We start from the raw sequence: 19,466 nt of genomic DNA, 5'->3' as shown, positions 1-19,466 counted from the left end.
AATCTTCCCCTGAGGACACTGTGATTGAAGTGAGACCTGAAGAATGAGAAAGAATTAACTCAAAGTGACCAGATCTTGAATATTATTTCTTTATGTCGGCTTTCTATGCTCTTCCAATCTGAGTTAAGTTCCCTTATGATATGCATCCATGTTATGATGAATGTTCCCTTTGTAATAATATTAATAAGTACAACTGAAAATTTTATATTTATTCATTATCTGTTTCCCCCCACTAGACTGTAGGCCTATAGTTGGGACCATGTCTGTTTGGTTCACTTTGGTGGTCCTAATATCCATCACAGGACCTGAAACTTCATAATCAGTATTTGTTCATGCTTTCACCCCCTTGGCCCATAAAGCTGGGGTGTGTCCTGCCTAATTCACAGTTACTGAGAGGACATAGTAATATAATATATTTGAAAAGACAAAAGTCAGAAAAATAAGACAGAATCCAGAATGGCTTAGTGACACAAAACCCGGACAGGACCAAATATCTAGGAATGAATAGAAATAAATTGGGTACAGCGATGTTGTCTAGAAGAAAGAAAAGGCCATTCCATTTGGTAATGAGGAAATTTTACTCATTATTTGTCTTGTTTGAAGGAAGTTTGTTCAATCTGTAAAATAGATTTAAAAATAGTTTTTGAGGTTAAACATCTGGTATTGATTTTTAAAGTTATTTTCTTGTGAAAAGTAAAAGAAGCGTGTGAATGAAAACTTTCTTGAGAAAAGATATATCCACGTGCATTTGTGCATTTGACAAAGCACATGTCAAATGTGCTTTGAAGGAAAGAAGAAATAAAAGAAGGAAGGGAGGAAAGAAAACCACTTGTAGGCAAAAAACTGCAAGGTAACTGTTACCTGGTTGTCTGTGAATGATAGGATTCTGGGTGATACTTTTTGCTTTTGTACTTTTCTGTATTTCTCAACTTTTAAAATTAAATGAGTTTCTATTACTTTTGTAATGGAACAGTAAACAAAATAACATCTCATAAAAGTGATAGTTGATTATGAGTTTGGGCAGAATGTAGAATTATGTCTGTATGCTTTGAGGACTCAGAACTATATTTTAGATTTTTCTTTTGTTCACCTAAATTTGCTTACAATTTTAACCTATTAATTTTAAATGCCAGTTGGATCTTTGTTTAAATGTTCGTCTATACCTCTGGGGCCTGAGCTCTTTGAGGGTGGGGATCTTTATCTTTGTGTTTCTACTATAATTCCTGGCAGCAACACATATTTGTCGAATGAATAAGTTTTTAAACTGAGATGTCTTGACCTTTTTATTGCCTTTAATCTATGTGTCTTCCTTTTTTTAGAACACACGAGTGAAAGACACAATGAATGGTCATATTTCTAATCATCCCAGTAGTTTTGGAATGTACCCATCTCAGATGAAGTAAGTTGAAAGGTTTATATTTAATATGTTTTGGGGGGATTTGATTTGGTGATTTCAATTGTTTTATATTTTTAGTGAAAAGATTACTTTTATTTTGTTGTGTAGTTCAGTAGTTCATTCCTTATTAATATGTAATATCTTTGTTACAATACATGTTATCATTGAAAGTTTACTATGTCTAATCAGAATAAGATGGTAAAGCAAATAGCCTCATGATAATGTTATTGATCTCACACTTGGAAGATGTTTCATTCTAGTACTTTATGTATTATTGCTTTTCATGGATGAATATATAATCTATTTCAAAACTTTGAATTTCTGTGGTGCATTCTGTTACTGTTATTTGTAAAATATTGGCATTTGAGAAGGGTTAAATGTCATTTAGTATAAACTAATCAAATTATTTACCATTGTGTAAAACTAGAAAAGATCAGGCAGACTAACAAAATAATTACAGTGGGTCCAGGTATAACTTGAAATCATAACCCTGACTTAATCTTATATATTACAATTAATGTTACTGTTTGACATCGGCCATTGTGATATATGTTTTACTCATCATTTTTTCATAACAGATAATATTTACTATTTTGAGAGAATATAATAAAATGTAATTCTGAATCATGATGCTGAAAGCCCTCATGGCTTTGCCATGGCTTCTCCAGTCATTTGTCTATTCTGGAAATGTTACATTAACGGCATCTTTCCACAGACACTGTGCTATTTCTTGAGTCAGTTCCACATACTTTTTCCTCACTTGATTCTCTGCCTGTTTATAGAGCTTCTTTCCATTCATTTAGATTCTGCTTGTATCAATACAGTAGTAAAGTTTTCTTAGATATGCTGATAAAGAGTTAGCCCTTCTTTGATTTTACATGTCATATCTATTAGTTTTACCCAGATATCACATTCTATTATGATTATTTTATGTACTTGTTTTATTGACAGCACCCTGTTTCCCCCTCCCATACTCCTCATTTTTCTAGGTTTGGAGTCTTAAAAAAATGTTTACTGAAAAGATGAATAAAATTCAAATAAAGCACTATTTATTTCACATAGCATACTAGTAACAAGAGGTTAGATAGCCTCCTGCATAGCTGGGATTACAGGTGCCTGCCACCATGCCTAGCTAATTTTTTTTCTTTTTTTGTTTTTGAGACAGAGTCTTGCTCTGTCGCAGGCTAGAGTGCAGTGGCACCATCTCGGCTCACTGCAACTTCCACCTCCCAGGTTCAAGCGACTCTTCTGCTTCAGCCTCCCAAGTAGCTGGAACTACAGGCATGTGCCACCACTTCCAGCTAATTTTGTATTTTCAGTAGAGACCAGGCTTCTCCATGTTGTTCAGGTTGGTCACGAACTCCTGACCTCAGGTGATCTACCCACTTCGGCCTCCCAAAGTGCTAGGATTACAGGCGTGCCTGGCCACCGTGCCCGGCCATCAGTATGTTCTTTTAAACACATGGTGATTATAGTGCATTGGAATTTTTATTTTCTAGTTGAGCTTCTATTACTTATATTGGACTTTAACCCAACACAATGACCTTTTTTTAAAAATTATTACAGTGGCTACGGATCATCACCTACCTTTTCCCAGATGGACAGAGAACATGGTTCAAAAACAAGTGCGAAGGCCCTTTATGGTAGGTTTATTTGATAGGGTATAATTCTGTTTCTAACCACTTTTTACAAATTACATTTTCAAACTCATGGTTTGAACCCACACACTTAATATTGTTTGGAATGAGGCGGTGACAGCTAAATAAGGATTATTTTAAAGAAGAGTTTTTATAAAAACTACCAAAGCTATGAACTCTGCTTTCTGTTATACATTTTAGAACTACAGATGAAATGTATTGCAGTGCTTTCAGAAGTCCTATGCATGGCGCCAATGCCTTAGGTGGCTTTTCCCATTTACTACTTGTAATAATGTTTGTTGGTCTTTGTGACTGATCTAGTTGGTGGTGGGCTGACAGGTGACAGAACTTTTTCCTCATAGCTCTTGAATTTTGGGGGATTTTATTACAGTATGTCTAATAGCTATTATATAATTTCTTTATGCACTGCAAAATAATTATGCTTTTTCCCTGATCTTACTCTCAGTGCCCTCTCTGGATTGTCTCACATATACATGCTATTTTTTTACACTTCAGATATAAAATGGAAGTCCTAAGTTACAAAAAGTCGAGGACTCCTGAAATTTACCACATATGTTTAGGATGGCATGTATTTGTATAGGGTCTGGAAGGCCACTAACAATAAAGAATGAGAATAATACTCTGGTTAATAGCAAAGACTCTGGAACCAGACTTCCTGGGTTCAAATTCAGTTATTTATTATCTGAATGATCTTGGGCAAATTAATTTACCTGTATGTGCCTAATTTTGCTTATCTGTGTAATGGGGGTATCTCACAGGGTTGAAATAAGCGTTAAGTAAGTTAGTTAGTGCATGCAAAATACTTAGAACTGTTCTTGGCAAGCAGAAAACGTTGTATGTGTTTGTTATTATTATTGTTGATATTATTGTTATTATGTACTATAAGAACCAACAGCATTTTCTAAATTGTGGAATTCTTTTTTGCATTATCTAGATCTACAACTTCTTGGCTGTTTAAGAATAAACAATTCTAAGGTTTTGTGATGGTTTTTCTACCTATAGTTTTAGTGAATTGGCATTATCACTGAAATCAGACCTTCATAAAATGGATTTAATACCATACATGCCTATACTTTTTATAGCCTTATTAATCTGATTATTGTTAGTTTCAGTTTATTAAGTATTATGACATTCTTACCGTGGTCTAATAGCTATGAATTATAGATCTATAGAATGTATTCAATAAATATTTTGTCATTAATATGTGTACAGAACAGGACCAAAAATATATGACCCCTGACTTTAAGGGGCTTATAGTCTGGAGAATAACTTGAAGATAACAGGAAAAAGATTTTTTTGATAAGAATAAAATATATTCTTTCAGCCTTTCATTTGACGACAGATATTTATTAAGTACAATATTTATTAAGTATGTTATGCCATTATCTTCATAGTCTTTATTTCTGTGTGCTTTCATTCATTTCAAAGATGACTAAGAGATGGCTGTTGCCTATGTGCCATTTTGGTGCAATAGACTAGTAAACACATTGTTATAATAAAGGGCTAAATGTGCTTAGATGGTAGTGTGTATGAGGTGCAATGGTGAGGGATGGTCAGAAAGGATTTAATAGGGGAATTGAGCCTTGAGCTGAGCTGTGAAAGTTATATTGTGTTCTTCGGCATTTCAGGGGCCAGATGATGCTACAGACAGTATGAAACTCTTTTAAGTGGGACTGTCAAGGCTGTGAAGGTGGCCCATATTTGTCTTGTTCACTTCAGGATTCCCTGTGCTTATTGGCATAGTGGCTAATATATAATTTATGCTCAGAAATACTTGCAGAATGAGTGTAATGAATTAATGAGATGCAAGCAATTTGGTGTTAACTGGAGAGTGCATGGTGGTGCATTGGGAAATAAGATTGAAAAAATGAACATAGACCACATTGGGAAGAATTATACTAAGGAATTTAGGCATTGTTTACAATGAATGAGCAGCCTTTGATGTGTTTTAATCAGGATAGTAATAGGTCAGAGTTGCTCTGGCTCACTCTGGTAGTAATATTGAGGATGAATTTGAAGACTATACATGGAAATAAGTGAATCAGAGATATAAGTAATATGGCAAATTAGACACCTAATAATAGCCTAAAGACTTTTAATAAGGAGAAAGAGTATTAATGCTCTCACAAATACCACAGATGTAAAATCTAATTTCAGAGAGCTAAGAAAGAAATAAGAATAGAATATAGAACTCACCTGTAAATTTTAATGTTTATATTGTGTTAGAAGCAACTGTATAAAATCTTAGATCCAAGGATTGAAAACTCTTACTTTTATTTTATTTTATTTTTTTTGGCGACAAAGTCTCGCTTTGTTGCCCAGGCTGGAGTGCATTGGCATGATCTCGGCTCCCTGCAACCTCTGCCTCCTGGGTTCAAGCAATTCTCTTGCCTCAGCATCCAGAGTAGCAGGGACTATAGGCCCGTGCCACCACATCTGGCTAATTTTTGTATTTCTAGAGACGGGGTTGCTCACGCCTGTGATCCCAGCACTTTGGGAGGCCAGGGTGGGTGGATTACCTGAGGTCAGGAGTTCGAGACCAGCCTGGAAAATCATTAGCTTTTAAGCAGTAAATTTTATTTCCCTCCTTTTACATATAAAGCAAAGTGAGGCCCCCTTTTCAAGTTAGATGATTATCAAAGTCACATAACTTAGAACTTGATTACAGTGTAACAATTTTGTATACTATAATGAAAATGAACAATGTATACGTAAAACAAGATAGAAAGAAATGGATAGAAAGGGGCAAATCCAAGAAGCATTTATAGGGAGGAAATAAGTCTTAGCAGTGGATTGGGCTTAGAAGTAAGATGGCTTTAAGTTGCAGATGTGGTTTCTTTCCTCTTTGTTTCTAATACCCACCACTGTCTTTCAACACACCGCACAAAGACATACACACAGTACCTTCCCTCTGAGAGATCTCAGAAAAATCCTATGGAATGAATGGACAGATGGATGAATGACAAGGGAGAAATATGTTCATGTTTTGAAGATAGCTTTGCAATAAACAGATTCTAGTTGAAGTTTTTTTTAGGTAGCTTTGGAAGTGTTTAGCATCCCAGTCTGCATAGTTTTAACTTATGTATAGCGTCTATTGTCATGTGCTAGAAGTATGCATGTTATAACAACATGAAAAAGAGACAGACTTGAGACCCAGCCAAATGGAAAAAGCAGCCCTAAATATTCAGAAGAGAGATGAATCTGAATGATTTGGTGTAAAGGTAAGGAATGCAGCCCCCGAGTTTCACAGCACATAAGCTAATGTGCACACACATGATCCTTTGTCACCAAGAAGAGATTATATGTATCTTCAAAACATGAACATATTTCTCCCTTGTCATTCATCCATCTGTCCATTCATTCCCCAGGCATTTTCTGAGAACTCTCAGAGGGAAGGCACTCTTTGTGTGTTTTGCGCGGTGTGTTGAGAGACAGTGGTGGCTATTACACAAAGAGGAAAGAAACCACATCTGCAACTTAAACAGTGTGTGCTGGCAGTGTCTCTTCTTAACTGGAAATTTAGTAAAGAGATTTGTGATATAGTTTGTTTTCTCACAGTTTATGCATCTTATGTAAAATTTATCCTTTTACAATTTTAAATGAGTTGAAATCATCTTCCAAGAATTAATTTGCCTTCATGAACATCTTTGTAATAGGAGGATACTGTCTTGTGCACTGAAACATGAATGTTCACACTGTTTTTTACGCACTGACCACAGTCTAGATACTCTATCTGAAGTTTCATGTAGAGTTTTTCATGAGAACACTTTCCAGGTCTGACACCATAATGGGCCACCCGGATTGCTTCCACTGAATGTGCTCAGAAAGGCAGCAGGGGTTTTGGAGGCCAGAGGATCTGAATCATGGTACTGCTACCAAATGGCTGCTGTTTTGCACAAATGATTGACCCCAGTTTCCTCATGTATAAAATAAAAACGATAATAACTCTGTGGTAAGTTTATATGAGAAAGCAGAAGTAATGACGCCATCATGGAAATGGGGAGTGGTACTGGAGAGTCACTTTCTGTCCTGGGTCCTCAGATTCATCAAGATTCTAAAATTTAATATTTTGATATTACCTCCAATGTTAGACAATTCATTATAGTGATATTTTGACAGAATCAAGAGGTGACTTTCATTATATATTTTAAAACTTATATTCCATATTCACTCCCTATAATGTTCTAGAAATATTTTTTATAAGTGGCATAAATGTATTGTGAACTATGCTTGTATATGACAATAAATTTGCTTATTTGAATACATATTAATTTATTCAAGGAAAATAGTAAAAATATGTGGCAATTTTAATAACTCGATTTTGACATTTTAAAATTATCATACAAGAAATTTTCGAGCCAGCATGTGAAAGACTCTGCATCATTATTGTCCCTGACACCATAACACTTACTTAGGAAGATAAATATTAATTTCTCTCTCCTCCAGTTATCTCATAACAGTAACATTTTATTTAGCTACTGTTATCAGAATACTGGAAATTTTATAATTTTTTCCAGCTAGACTGTCTGTCAAAGCCTTTAAGCACTAAAATTTAAAATTGTTCTTAAGGGAAATACCTGTAAAGTACATTAAATACTCCCTTTCCTTGGGTCTGGCAGCAGTTGGTGCCAGATCTTCTTGGTACATGATCTTCTTGGTGACAGAGGATCATGTGTGTGCACATTAGCTTATGCACTGTGAAACTCAGGGGCTGCATTCCTTACCTTTACACCAAATCATTCAGATTCATCACCCTTTTGAATATTTAGGGCTGCTTTTTCCATGTGACTGGTTCTCAAGCCTGTCCCTTTTCCATGTTGTTACAACACGTGAGCTTCTAGCATGGCTTCTGATATCTATGGGCTGGGAAACTACATAAAAAATGTTCTTAGTAAATAGATTCTAAGTGGAGACTTGAGAGTCTTTTTTTTTTTTTTTTTTTTGAGACGAAGTTTTTCTCTGTGGCCCAGGTTGGAGAGCAGTGACGCAATCTCGGCTCACTGCAACCTCCGCTTCCTGGGTTCATGCCAGTCCCCTGCCTCAGCCTCCCGAGTAGCTGGGACTACAGGCGCCTGCCACCATGCCTGGCTAATTTTTTTGTATTTTTAGTAGAGACTGGGCTTCACCGTGTTAGCCAGGATGGTCTTGATCTCCTGACCTCATGATCCGCCTGCCTCCGTCTCCCAAAGTGCTGGGATTACAGGCTTGAGCCACTGCGCCCGGCTGAGAGAGTCTTTTCCACTAGTCTTTATGTTAAAATATGCACCTGTTAACGTATAGACATGGTGCCATCTCTAACAAACACTAGAGGACTTCATTTATTTAAGTGTGGGTATTATGCTGTGTTCTAAATAGCTGGACTTTCTAGAATGGTAACTTCTCTTTAAATTAGATATTGCTTAATTTGGAATGTGATCATTTCATGAATTACCAACTGCTTAAAGTCATTTTGTCTCTAGAAAACTCATTTCATTGAATTACCAATTAGCGATATTTTGTTGTCATTACCAACACCTACAGTTAACTTTGAGATTTTATTATTGGGAGGACAAATAATATTGGGTCAGTATGATAGAAAGATACTCTTCTAAGTCTCATTTTATTTTTATTTTTATTTTTTGAGGTAGGGTCTCGCTCTGTCACCCAGGCTGGAGTGCCATGGCACAATTTCAGCTGACTGCAATCTCCACATCCTAGTTCAAGTAATTCTCCTGCCTCAGCCTCCTGAGTAGCTGAAATTATAGGCACGTGCCACCACACCTGGCGAATTTTGGTATTTTTAGTAGAGATAGCCTTTCGCCATGTTGTCCAGGCTGGTCTTGAACTCCTGACCTCAAGTGATCTGCCTACCTGGGCCTCCCAAGTACTGGGATTACAGGTGTGAGCCACCACGCCTGGCCTTAAGTCTTATTTTAACCTTAAGTTTAAACTGCTTTGTGATGTTAACAAGTAGGAAAATATATTTGTGTTTTTCCATCTTTGTTTTTTCTTCTCAAGGAGGTGTTGGTAAGAATTGAATATAAGTAACCTATAAACTGCATAGTGAATTTCTGTATAATTGGGTTTACTATAAACTTCAGTTCTACACAGTGCTTGATTCAACTCTCTTGTAGCAGTGTTCCTGAATTTTTCTTAACACATATCCATTCCATATATTGTCCTTTTCATACCTAGTTTTCTTTCTCTTCGTGTGTTTATCTCCTGATCTTGGTTTGGAGCTAGTCTCTCTGTTTAATTGTTATAATTAAAGCCCAAGCAATTTCTTACACATTCAAGTAGCACTTAAGAGTGAAAATCTGTTTCTCTTTTGCCCATCCTTATTATTTACGGTATGTATTTTACTTAGAGAAAACATTGAAATCTTTTTTTTTTTTTTTACAGAACAAAAAAAATTGTTCTGAAATTCTTAAGATGTATATGGCTTCTAATTCATTAAATAGTATCAGGAAATTGAGCTAAATGTTTGAGTCAAAAATTCAGCTTGATAGAATGTGGCAGAGCAATTGACTCAAAAAGACAATTTGGCAGTTTTCCCAACTTAGCTGAAAATTTTAAAACTCCTTTTTTACCTCATGGAATAAGCCATTTTAATAATTGGTTGAACAGGCCAATAAAATTACTTCTTAAATAATGTAGTTTGAAAGAAATGATTTTGTTTATTTTTCATAATGCTATCTTGGTTCAGATACTCATTCGTCAAACTGTGATTGTAGTTGCCTGATATTGAGAGCTTGTAATTATCACTCAGTGCTCATCACTGATTCCCAGTAAGCGCCTCTCCTCTACGGAATAAATATACATAGACACTAAGATACTGGGAAAGGAATTCTCCTTTACTGTGGTTGAAAGTATTCGTCAGTATAAAGTAATATGAGTTCTAGCCCATTGTTTTATTTAGAGAGAGGAGTATTCAGCAGCTGCTTTTATGTTACTTTTTTCTTGTTAGAGGCCAAATCCTTACTCTCTAAGGAACATTTTTGTTGAAAGAGAACAAGAATTAGAATTCTAAATATTAGCTGTATCTCTGAATATTAGCTGTTTCAAATGTTATATTATGCGTAAACAGCAATGCAAGTAAAAGGGAATTAAGTATAAATACCAAGACCTGGATGCTTTTTATACTTGTAGTTCAACTAATTAACAAATTAAATGAAACCTAAATTTATTATTTCTGATCTGGGAGTTGAATATCAGTTTTTGCAATAGTGGATAATAAAATTGTATGTGAAGAGTTTTCATCACTGGTTACTGAATTCATTTAATTCTGTCTGTTTGGAGTTGTACATTCTGGACCATAACATAAAAGTTAATAGGCAAAATAGTGAAACACAACCAGTGGTTCTATAGGCAAGTAAGTTTCATCCTACCTCTAATTGATTCTGAGAGATAAAGAGAGGCAGGGGCCAGAATAGGAGGGGAAATAGACTTAGTCTTATATTGGGAGTTGAGCAGCTTGTACTACTAGAAAGCTAAAACCCTACTGCCATATTTATTCGTGTATTTATTATTTAATATACCATTTGACCACATTTACATTCTTAATTTGGAAAGGAAAATGTTCTGCTTAAAGAGATAGTATATAGTAGATGAGTTGCACACTGTTTTAAGTTCATTCTAACATGCAGTCAAGGATGAGAACCACTGTTAGCAACAGTGGTGAATTTCATTAGAGGATTCATCTTGAGTAGTGTCGAGAGATTTTAGTTAGGCTTTTTATACTGTTTTAAGGCTTTGGTGAGATTTCTAGCTTAGGAGCCTAATTACTATTTATACCAGTTCTTGTGTATATATATGATTCTCATAAAAAAGAAATGTATTATAATTGCCTTTTAGGAAATGTCTTTCAAAATTGCCTATTAAAATGTTAATATTAACCTTTATTTATGGATTGACTTAAAAATCACTGGAACTACTAATTTATTTATAAATCCATTTTAAGGCATTTATACATTTTTAGGATCTTTAAAAGGTAGTTTCTTATACAACTTATTTATTGTACAATATAGGAGAGAAGGCAGCTTAGGAATTCCTAAAGTGGATTCTTAATTTGGAATATTAGAAATGACACCATATCTTCTAGGCAATCAGAGGGATCAGTAATGTCACGCTGTTTACAAATGCTATCAGATAGTTTTTCTTTTCATTTCTGTAAATTATGTTTCTGTGGGATTGGGAAACTATATGTTAGGAAATCAGGAGGTCAGGGATAAATTCTTAATACTTCATAATGAGAATATCTAAATAGAAACACAGTGTTTCAGATCTTCAACTGTTGTATTTGCCAGTAAATTACCCAAAAGACAAGCATTTGAACATCCAGGAGTTCCCGTAACTAGGTGTCACGGCAACCACTGCCATTTCTTTTACTGTCTTAAGGTCAGATCAAAGCAAGCAGAACCCTCCTGCTCTGAATCTGTCATGGACAGTTGTGTTAGAATATGGTGAACCAGTGACGCTGAAATAGTGATTGTTTCTAGATGTGGTTTTGTGAAATATATTCCTGAATTATATATTGTATTACAAGAGTCGTAACGGCTGTCGCGAGGACAATTAGCCATGTGTTAATATCTCACACTGATTAATCCGCAACACCTAATCAGAAAAATCATGGTCGTTCACTTTTTAAAAATATATGGAATACAGTCATGTAAGTGAAAGTTTATGTTTTGTTATGTTGGGAGAGAAAATTTTAGGTGAAACCAGATCTTTCTTTTTGATGCCATTATTTTGGTAGGACCAGATGGATCATACTTCCTCAGGTCATCATCCAAACAAAAAAAGAAAGGTAGCAGAGAGTGAATTTTGTAGTGCTTCTGTTTTTATTAAGTACTTTTAATGCTGCAAAAGCAAAAATGGAATGTATTGGAGTATCAGAGTAATATTGATACAAGGATATGGAGATTTTAATCTAAATTGTACAAGTAAATATAAATGAAAAGTTACTTTCATATGTGTTGTAAAACGAAAATTTATTAAGTTTTCTTAAAATTCTGTGTTAACGTTCTGAGTCTGCATATGTACATATGCACTTTATATTTTTGTACTTGCTCAACTTTTATGTTCAGCAGAACTTTCCAAACAACTTCTCTGTTATAGAATAACTATATTAACTAAAATAAATAGGTTTACATTTACAAAGAAAACAGGTTGTTGGGGAAGCTAAGGCATATCTATATGCCAGAATGTTAAATCCTTAAAGGCCTTTAGGTTTGGCCTTGTTTAACCCTTTTATTTTACAGTAAGGGTGCTGAGGCCCGGGGTATTAAGTGTCTTGCCCAAATTTGGTTTCCTACTTAGTGACACAGCTGAAGCTGGAAGAACAAATCTGACAGCTCCCTCTCAACGTTATTTTTCATCATAGCATTCTGTTTAGAAGAAACAGGGCAACTCTGAATTTACAAATAAGCAAGTTGCTTGATTAGAAAGTAACAAATAGTGCTCACTTTGGCAGCACGTATACTAAAATTGGAATGATACAGAGATTAGTGTGGCCTCTGTGCAGGGATGCCATGCAAATTCATGAAGTGTTCCCTATTTTAAAAAATAATACAAATTTTAAAAAGACAGTAACAAATGCCGAATATTGCCAACATACATTTTATATTTTAATGTTATTTTTTGGTTTTGCAGCATTTCAGAAAAGAAAATTAAAGGTTTCTTTTGGCTTTTTAAATAGTTTGGTGCAATAACTTTCTACCTGACTTTCTCATTTTTCCTATCAGCTTATATTTATGATTCTAAGTATCACATCTGTGTGTTCTGTAGATGTGTGAAAACTGTTAATATTTAATGGCAAGCCATGTGATTGAATCATGTTTTAAATCTCCTCTAACACTATCCCAGTTTGGATACTGCAAAAGGAGTTGTTCCCTGTAGTGTCTATTATTTTAATAATGTAGTCTAACTCATATAATACAGTATCTATGACAATATTTGCAATTATATTTTGATATCAGTGCAGTAACAGATGAAATTTATAAGCCAGTTGTAATTGATTTGTCAAAACAGTAGGTCCCTGACTGATTAAAAAAACCTTTAGAGGAAAAAACTTTTTTTCTTATAATATTTATAATCTTGTTAACCTTTGGAATTCTAAAAACATATAGTGGATCAAATTGTTCTTGCCTATTATTTAGACGTTCTTGTGGTTTTTAGATTCACTGCGAATAATGAGTGTTTTCAGATACACCACACAATGGCAACTTGTCAGCTACTGTATTTATACGTGAGATAGACTAGTTTTAGAGATAACCACATGATACCAATATATGAACTTCAGCTTAGTAGGCGACACATCATGGCTTTTTCAATTTCTCTTTCAGAACAAAGGAAGAATTATGCACGGGACAGTGTCAGCAGTGTGTCAGATGTATCTCAATACCGTGTTGAAGTAAGATGCTTTGGCATTTACTAGTATTTAGAGTGACACTTCAGGAACATAAATGTTGGAAGTTAAATCAGAATTCGGTTTTATTTCATTCTTATGATGTATTTTAAGTTGCACTGACCTTTTTGTTTAGGTTTTTTAAAACAAGATGTTACATGTAAAGTATCTTGTTAGTCTGTGGTCTGTTTTCATAAAGAATGATTTAAAATCATAACGACCACTCATTTATCATTGCCAGTCTTATTTCATTTATTTATTTATTTATTTTGAGACGGAGTCTCGCTCTGTCGCCCAGGCTGGAGTGCAGTGGCCGGATCTCAGCTCACTGCAAGCTCCGCCTCCCGGGTTCACGCCATTCTCCTGCCTCAGCCTCCTGAGTAGCTGGGAGTACAGGCGCCCACCACCTCACTCGGCTAGTTTTTTTTTTGTATTTTTTAGTAGAGATGGGGTTTCACCGTGTTAGCCAGGATGGTCTCCATCTCCTGACCTCGTGGTCCACCCGTCTTGGCCTCCCAAAGTGCTGGGATTACAGGCTTGAGCCACCGCGCCCGGCCCTTATTTCATTTACAAAAGGATAATGGCTTCTACTTTGTACTGTAGAATCTTCTTGAAATTAAGCCTTTGACAGTTTCAGTGAGCAGTTTAGTTTCTAGTTTAACTAAAGTTATTACTAGTTCTAGTTAAATAAGGGTTCTTTTTAAGTTTTTGCTCTCTTTTAAGATATTTGCTCTTGGTTGGAATTTATCTAGATAACCTCTGCTTATAATAGAAAATATTTAAGCAGAGAAGTAATTTTTAAATTGCTCTTATTTTCAGTTTTCTACCTATCTCAAGCATGCTTAATCAAATTTAAACAGTTTTGTTTCAGTAAGTGGTTTTAGTGGATTGAATAGTTTGACAGCTCCTGTAGACTAGAATTGTGCTGTTGCTACAATCAGTGTCCATAGTTTTAAAGCTCCCATACAGATGGCCTGCTGTTTAAATGCTGCTAGGTTCAGCATTTAAATAACCATAATAGAGTATAAAATAGGGAAAAGTATACTTAAAGAGAATATTATTTAAGCTGTTAAGAAGTTGTTTTAATATCATGTTTATGTAGTTCAACATGGCTCAGTATGAAACAAGATTTAGGTATCTTATGAGTCAAAACACCATTTCTTCTATTCAAGAAACCCCAAAAAACCTTGCTTGGCTTTATTCTCTCGTTAACATAGTCATGAAGTTTTAAGAGCACTTTATGTTTGTCGTTCTCTGCTAGCTGACCTCAGGTTAATTTGATTTTGTTTTGGAAAATGTATTGGAAATGTAAGAGATTGTATGTATTTGTATCTGTTATAAATCTTTTTCCTTTTTGCCAATTGTAAGCACTTGATTACATTTATCCTGGATCGGAAAGATGCTATGATCACTGTTGATGATGGAATAAGGAAGTTGAAATTGCTTGATGCCAAGGGCAAAGTGTGGACTCAAGATATGATTCTTCAAGTGGATGACAGAGCTGTGAGCTTGATTGATTTAGAATCAAAGGCAAGTGTGTAAAATTTGTACTATTTTATTTTCAAGAAAACACCACAAATATTAATGTTTACAGTCATTTCAGATTGTTCGAAAATGGGTGGAAGTTTGACAAAATAAAATGTTTATTTTATTTATAGAATGAACTGGAGAATTTTCCTTTAAACACAATCCAGCACTGCCAAGCTGTGATGCATTCATGCAGCTATGATTCAGTGCTTGCCCTGGTGTGCAAAGAGCCAACCCAGAACAAGCCAGATCTTCATCTTTTCCAGTGTGATGAGGTTAAGGTAAGAGAATGGTGAATTTTTTGTTTCCTCTTTAAGCAGACGTTCTGGCAGCTTTTGAATTACCTATTTTGATAATTATTAGGTACTAGTAATTATTAGGTACTAGATTTTTAGTTTCTGAGAATCTTGTAAGGAAAACAAATACCTTAGTATCTTCCTTAGGATTTCCATGGCAAGTAGATAAAGAAATTAGGGTGATGTTAATAAAATCAGGGGTAGGCTGAGTAGCTCACACTTGTAATCCCAGTGCTTTGGGAGGCCGAGGCTGTAAGATGGCTTGAGGCCAGGAGTTCAAGCCCAGCCTTGACAACATGGCAAGACCCAGTCTCTACTGAAAAGGTTTAAAAAATTAGCCAGGTGTGGTTGTACACACTTGTAGTCTCAGCTACTCAGGTGGCTGAGGGAGGAAAATTCTTGAGCCAGGAGTTGGAGATGACAGGGAGCTATAATCACCCCTCTGCACTCCAGCCTGGGCAGCAGAGTGAGATTGTGTCTCTTAAAAATAAGAGGCATTCTGTTTGTTTTTTTTTTAAAGGGTAGATAATATATTAAATTCACATCAAATGCCTTAAACTTATAATTAAAAATTGATTGTTCAGAAATCATGCTTTGTGGACAGTAAATAATCATGTAATTCTAATTTATTCTGCACTAATGACATAGCATGGATTACTGCAATGAAGTACTTAGACATTTCCCACGATATTGATTTAAAGTTCACCATTTAATTATGTGACTCAAATCATTGCTCAGGATTTGTAATTCCCAAATGATATGTGAAAATAGATGAGCCAGTAATAACAGGATGTGTCCAGAAAGTTTCTATTTCAAAGTACAGTGTAATTTCAAATGATTATAATTTGTGATGCTTTATTGGACCTTAGAAGTTATCTTCAACCTTGAATGTGTTTATTTCCTGAGTTGTTTTCTTTAAAAGAGAAATCATTTTGTGTTAATTGGTACTTTGCTAAAGCAGTGATTTAACATTTTGATGATATATTATAAAATATCCATGTAATTTTATTTTATAAAGAACTTTTAGGAGATTAGCACAGTCACTTGATCTTCTCTGTATTTTTTGACATTTAAAAATGATAGATAAAGTAAAATTGACTGTAAACTGTATTTTATAATTTTCTTCTAATTTCAATTTATGTCATAGATGACTTTCTAAAAACCTGCTAAAAGAACTGGCATTTAGGTAATTTGTGTAAGTGATATTCATCAGATTTTTGTATAGTGCCTTTTGAAAGTCATAGCATATTATAATTTTTGTAAGGTTAGATATATTCAATAAATATTAAAGGGAACATTTTGCTTTAAAAATATAGTGAAAGTTAATTCAAACATTTTATAAACCAGAGGCCTAAGTTAAAAAACATTTCAGATTTGATATTTGTATCTGTACTCTAAAAAGTCCCCCTGGGAGCTAAAAGTTACTACACCATAGTGTAAAGTTTCTGGATTTTAAGTTTGAGAACAAAAGATTTGCTTTATTTGATACGGAATGGTAATGATAATGGATTCAAAATGTATTTACTGAATATAGTTCTGTCCTAACTCCAAAAGCTCACATACCACCAGGCACTATATGCATTTACTCATTGGTTTCATACTCTGCACATGAGACATTTTTCCCTTGGTTGGTTAAAAATATAAACGCAATGAAAAATGCAGTTTCTTTTATATGGCTCATTGTGCAATATTGTTTTTGATTTTTAAAGTTTCTTTATTATAGGACTTCATGCAATGCTCCTGCCCACCTTTGCAGCAAAATTTTTCTTAGAAATATAATAGCCCCAGTATAAGAAGTTGACGATTCCTAGGCATCTTCAGTTTTTGTTTGGGGTTTTTTTTTTTTTTTTTTTAATTATTTTTAATTAACTGTCTTTTCATTTTCAGTTTTAGTATCCTATGTAACAGAAAGCCTTTGACAGGATGTTTGTAATGTCTTATTGAAACTTAATGCTCGTAGGAAGTCACCCTGGACTGGGATGCATTGGCACTCTCATTTAACGAGCAATGCGACCTTGGCCAGGCCCTTTCGTACAAGTACTCCTCAGTTTTATTAATTAGAAGGAATCGATGAGATGCTCTTTTAAATATCCCATCATTTCCAAAATTTTATGATTATCGATGCTTACTATTAAAGAAATACAAACGTACATATTTGAGAAAACATTACGTAGAACAAGGAGGCACAAACATAGATGGTGCATCTCATCAACATTCTAATATAGAGTGATAATCACTGGCTCTAAACAAACTTTGCAATCAAACAAAAACTTCTTATCTGTGAATCTCACATTGATCCCCAAGAAATATCTAACTGAATGTTCTTATTGGAAAAGTATTGGAAAAGTTAATTGTTTGTAGAAAGTTAACTTTTTCCTGAAGTGACCAAATAAAGTGGTTACCCAAAGGGGTACAACCTAGTGTTGGAGTTTATCTCATGGGTGTAGTGGATTTGCCTTAAACCCAAATATTTGTTTTGCTCAGTTAATAGGTATCCAGTGGATCTTGAGGATGAGAAAGGGAAGGAACTCTGTTTGTTCTATGTGTGGGAATTTCTAACCCCTTAATTTCTTCCCAATTAGAGATTTTTACTCAGTTTCATTTTTAGCATATGCATATCCTTTCTTTGCCTTCTTCATTGCCTTTATTCAAGGATAGTTTCCCTTTAAGATAATCTTTAACATTTCTTCAGTTTTTAAAATCTTATCATTATATAGTTATATAGAGTCATGTTTCGCAACATTTTTATAAAAAGACTTTTTACATCAAGATACTTACTGATTCAGACAAGGAACAATCCCTTTTCCTGTTTTAAACTACATATCAAGACTCAGAAAAATCTATCAACTTTCAGGTAACTTGTATCTCCTTGCAGGCAAACCTAATTAGTGAAGATATTGAAAGTGCAATCAGTGACAGTAAAGGAGGGAAACAGAAGAGGCGGCCTGATGCCCTGAGGTAAAAACATTAAAAGAAATCAAGGGGTGGAATTGATTTGTTTCTAAGGCTTTTTTCCCCCAAAGAGTTAGAAGAATTATTTTCCATGGAAGTATGTTATTATATTGTATAGATCATAACCTGTAGTCTCAACACATTTGTTCTCCCAAGTTTGTCAGTGTGTTTGCTCCTTTGCTCTCCGTATTTTTGGTCTTTCTCTGATACGGCTTCACTTGAGTTGGAAGTCACAGAGTCGTGAAAGATGAGTGGCATTTGAAGAGAAGGTATCCTAGGGAAATAAAAGCTAGACAGTAGGATTGTAATTGTTCCATGGCCCTTCCAAATCACATGAGACTCAGAAAGTAAATCAATCTAGTTTTCAGCTGACCGTTAATTTTTTTTATTTCATATGCATTCATAAATATGCATCATATGGAATGCTTAGGAAATCCTTATTGCCCCTTGACATAGTTGTTTCTGAATTTTAATAACTAGTACCACAAGTTGAGTTAATTGATATGTTATAGAAATAGAGATGGTAAAAATTCTATTTGTTTTCATCTTTTTAAGGATGATTTCCAACGCAGACCCTGGTATACCGCCTCCACCCAGAGCTCCTGCCCCTGCGCCCCCTGGGACCGTCACCCAGGTGGATGTTAGAAGTCGAGTGGCAGCCTGGTCTGCATGGGCAGCTGACCAAGGGGACTGTGAGTCTTCCTAGAATTAATACTTATTGAACACTTACTTTGGGTTGGGGCATAGGTCTTGCTTTCAAATTCTGATGCTGATTTCAGAACTGAAGCTTGAGGTTACTTTTAAAAAAATCAAATCTGGCTGGGCTCAGTGTCTCATGCCTGTAATCCCAGCACTTTGGGAGGCTGTGACGTGAGCGGATCACCTGAGGCCAAGAGTTCGAAATCAGCCTGACCAATATGATGAAACCCTGTCTGTACTAAAAATACTAAAATTAGGTGGGCGTGGTGGCATGCACCTGTAATCCCAGCTACTGGGATGGTTGATACAGGAGAATCGCTTGAACCTGGGAGGCAGAGGTTGCAGTGAGCTGAGATCACGCCATTGCACTCCAGCCTGGACAACAAGAGCAAAACTCCATTTCAAAAAAAAAAAAAAAAAATCAAATCTTAGGTGAAAGAAAGTTAAGCCTTGAATTTTGTTAAGATTATTATCTGTAAGAGTTTAGACTCACCATTTAATAAATATGGTGTTAGGGTTAGAGTCTTTTTTTTTTTTTTTTAATGCTGAGAGAG

The 19,466-nt window shown here is 35.0% G+C and overlaps 1 protein-coding gene and 1 non-coding gene across 2 annotated transcripts in view; both read left to right on the top strand.

Annotated features, from left to right (window-relative positions):
- Positions 1 to 19,466, top strand: part of EPS8 (epidermal growth factor receptor pathway substrate 8) — a 168,951-nt gene that overhangs the window by 103,552 nt on the left and 45,933 nt on the right. Inside the window, exons 2-8 of the mRNA XM_023226203.1 lie at positions 1,320 to 1,399; positions 2,963 to 3,039; positions 13,377 to 13,444; positions 14,807 to 14,968; positions 15,097 to 15,246; positions 18,137 to 18,219; positions 18,769 to 18,905. Of these exons, the coding sequence (XP_023081971.1) occupies positions 1,341 to 1,399; positions 2,963 to 3,039; positions 13,377 to 13,444; positions 14,807 to 14,968; positions 15,097 to 15,246; positions 18,137 to 18,219; positions 18,769 to 18,905 (736 nt within the window). The 5' untranslated portion in view covers positions 1,320 to 1,340. The remainder of the gene's footprint in view (positions 1 to 1,319; positions 1,400 to 2,962; positions 3,040 to 13,376; positions 13,445 to 14,806; positions 14,969 to 15,096; positions 15,247 to 18,136; positions 18,220 to 18,768; positions 18,906 to 19,466) is intronic.
- LOC111552143 lies at positions 12,490 to 12,593 on the top strand. Its single transcript, XR_002734559.1, has one exon. It is a non-coding gene; the product is annotated as a U6 spliceosomal RNA (small nuclear RNA).

The sequence above is a fragment of the Piliocolobus tephrosceles genome, chromosome 10 (assembly GCF_002776525.5).
Source record: "Piliocolobus tephrosceles isolate RC106 chromosome 10, ASM277652v3, whole genome shotgun sequence".
Taxonomy (NCBI): Eukaryota; Metazoa; Chordata; class Mammalia; order Primates; family Cercopithecidae; genus Piliocolobus; species Piliocolobus tephrosceles.
The sequence above is the reverse complement of the archived record's forward strand: the minus strand, read 5'-3'. Positions and strand labels throughout refer to the sequence as shown.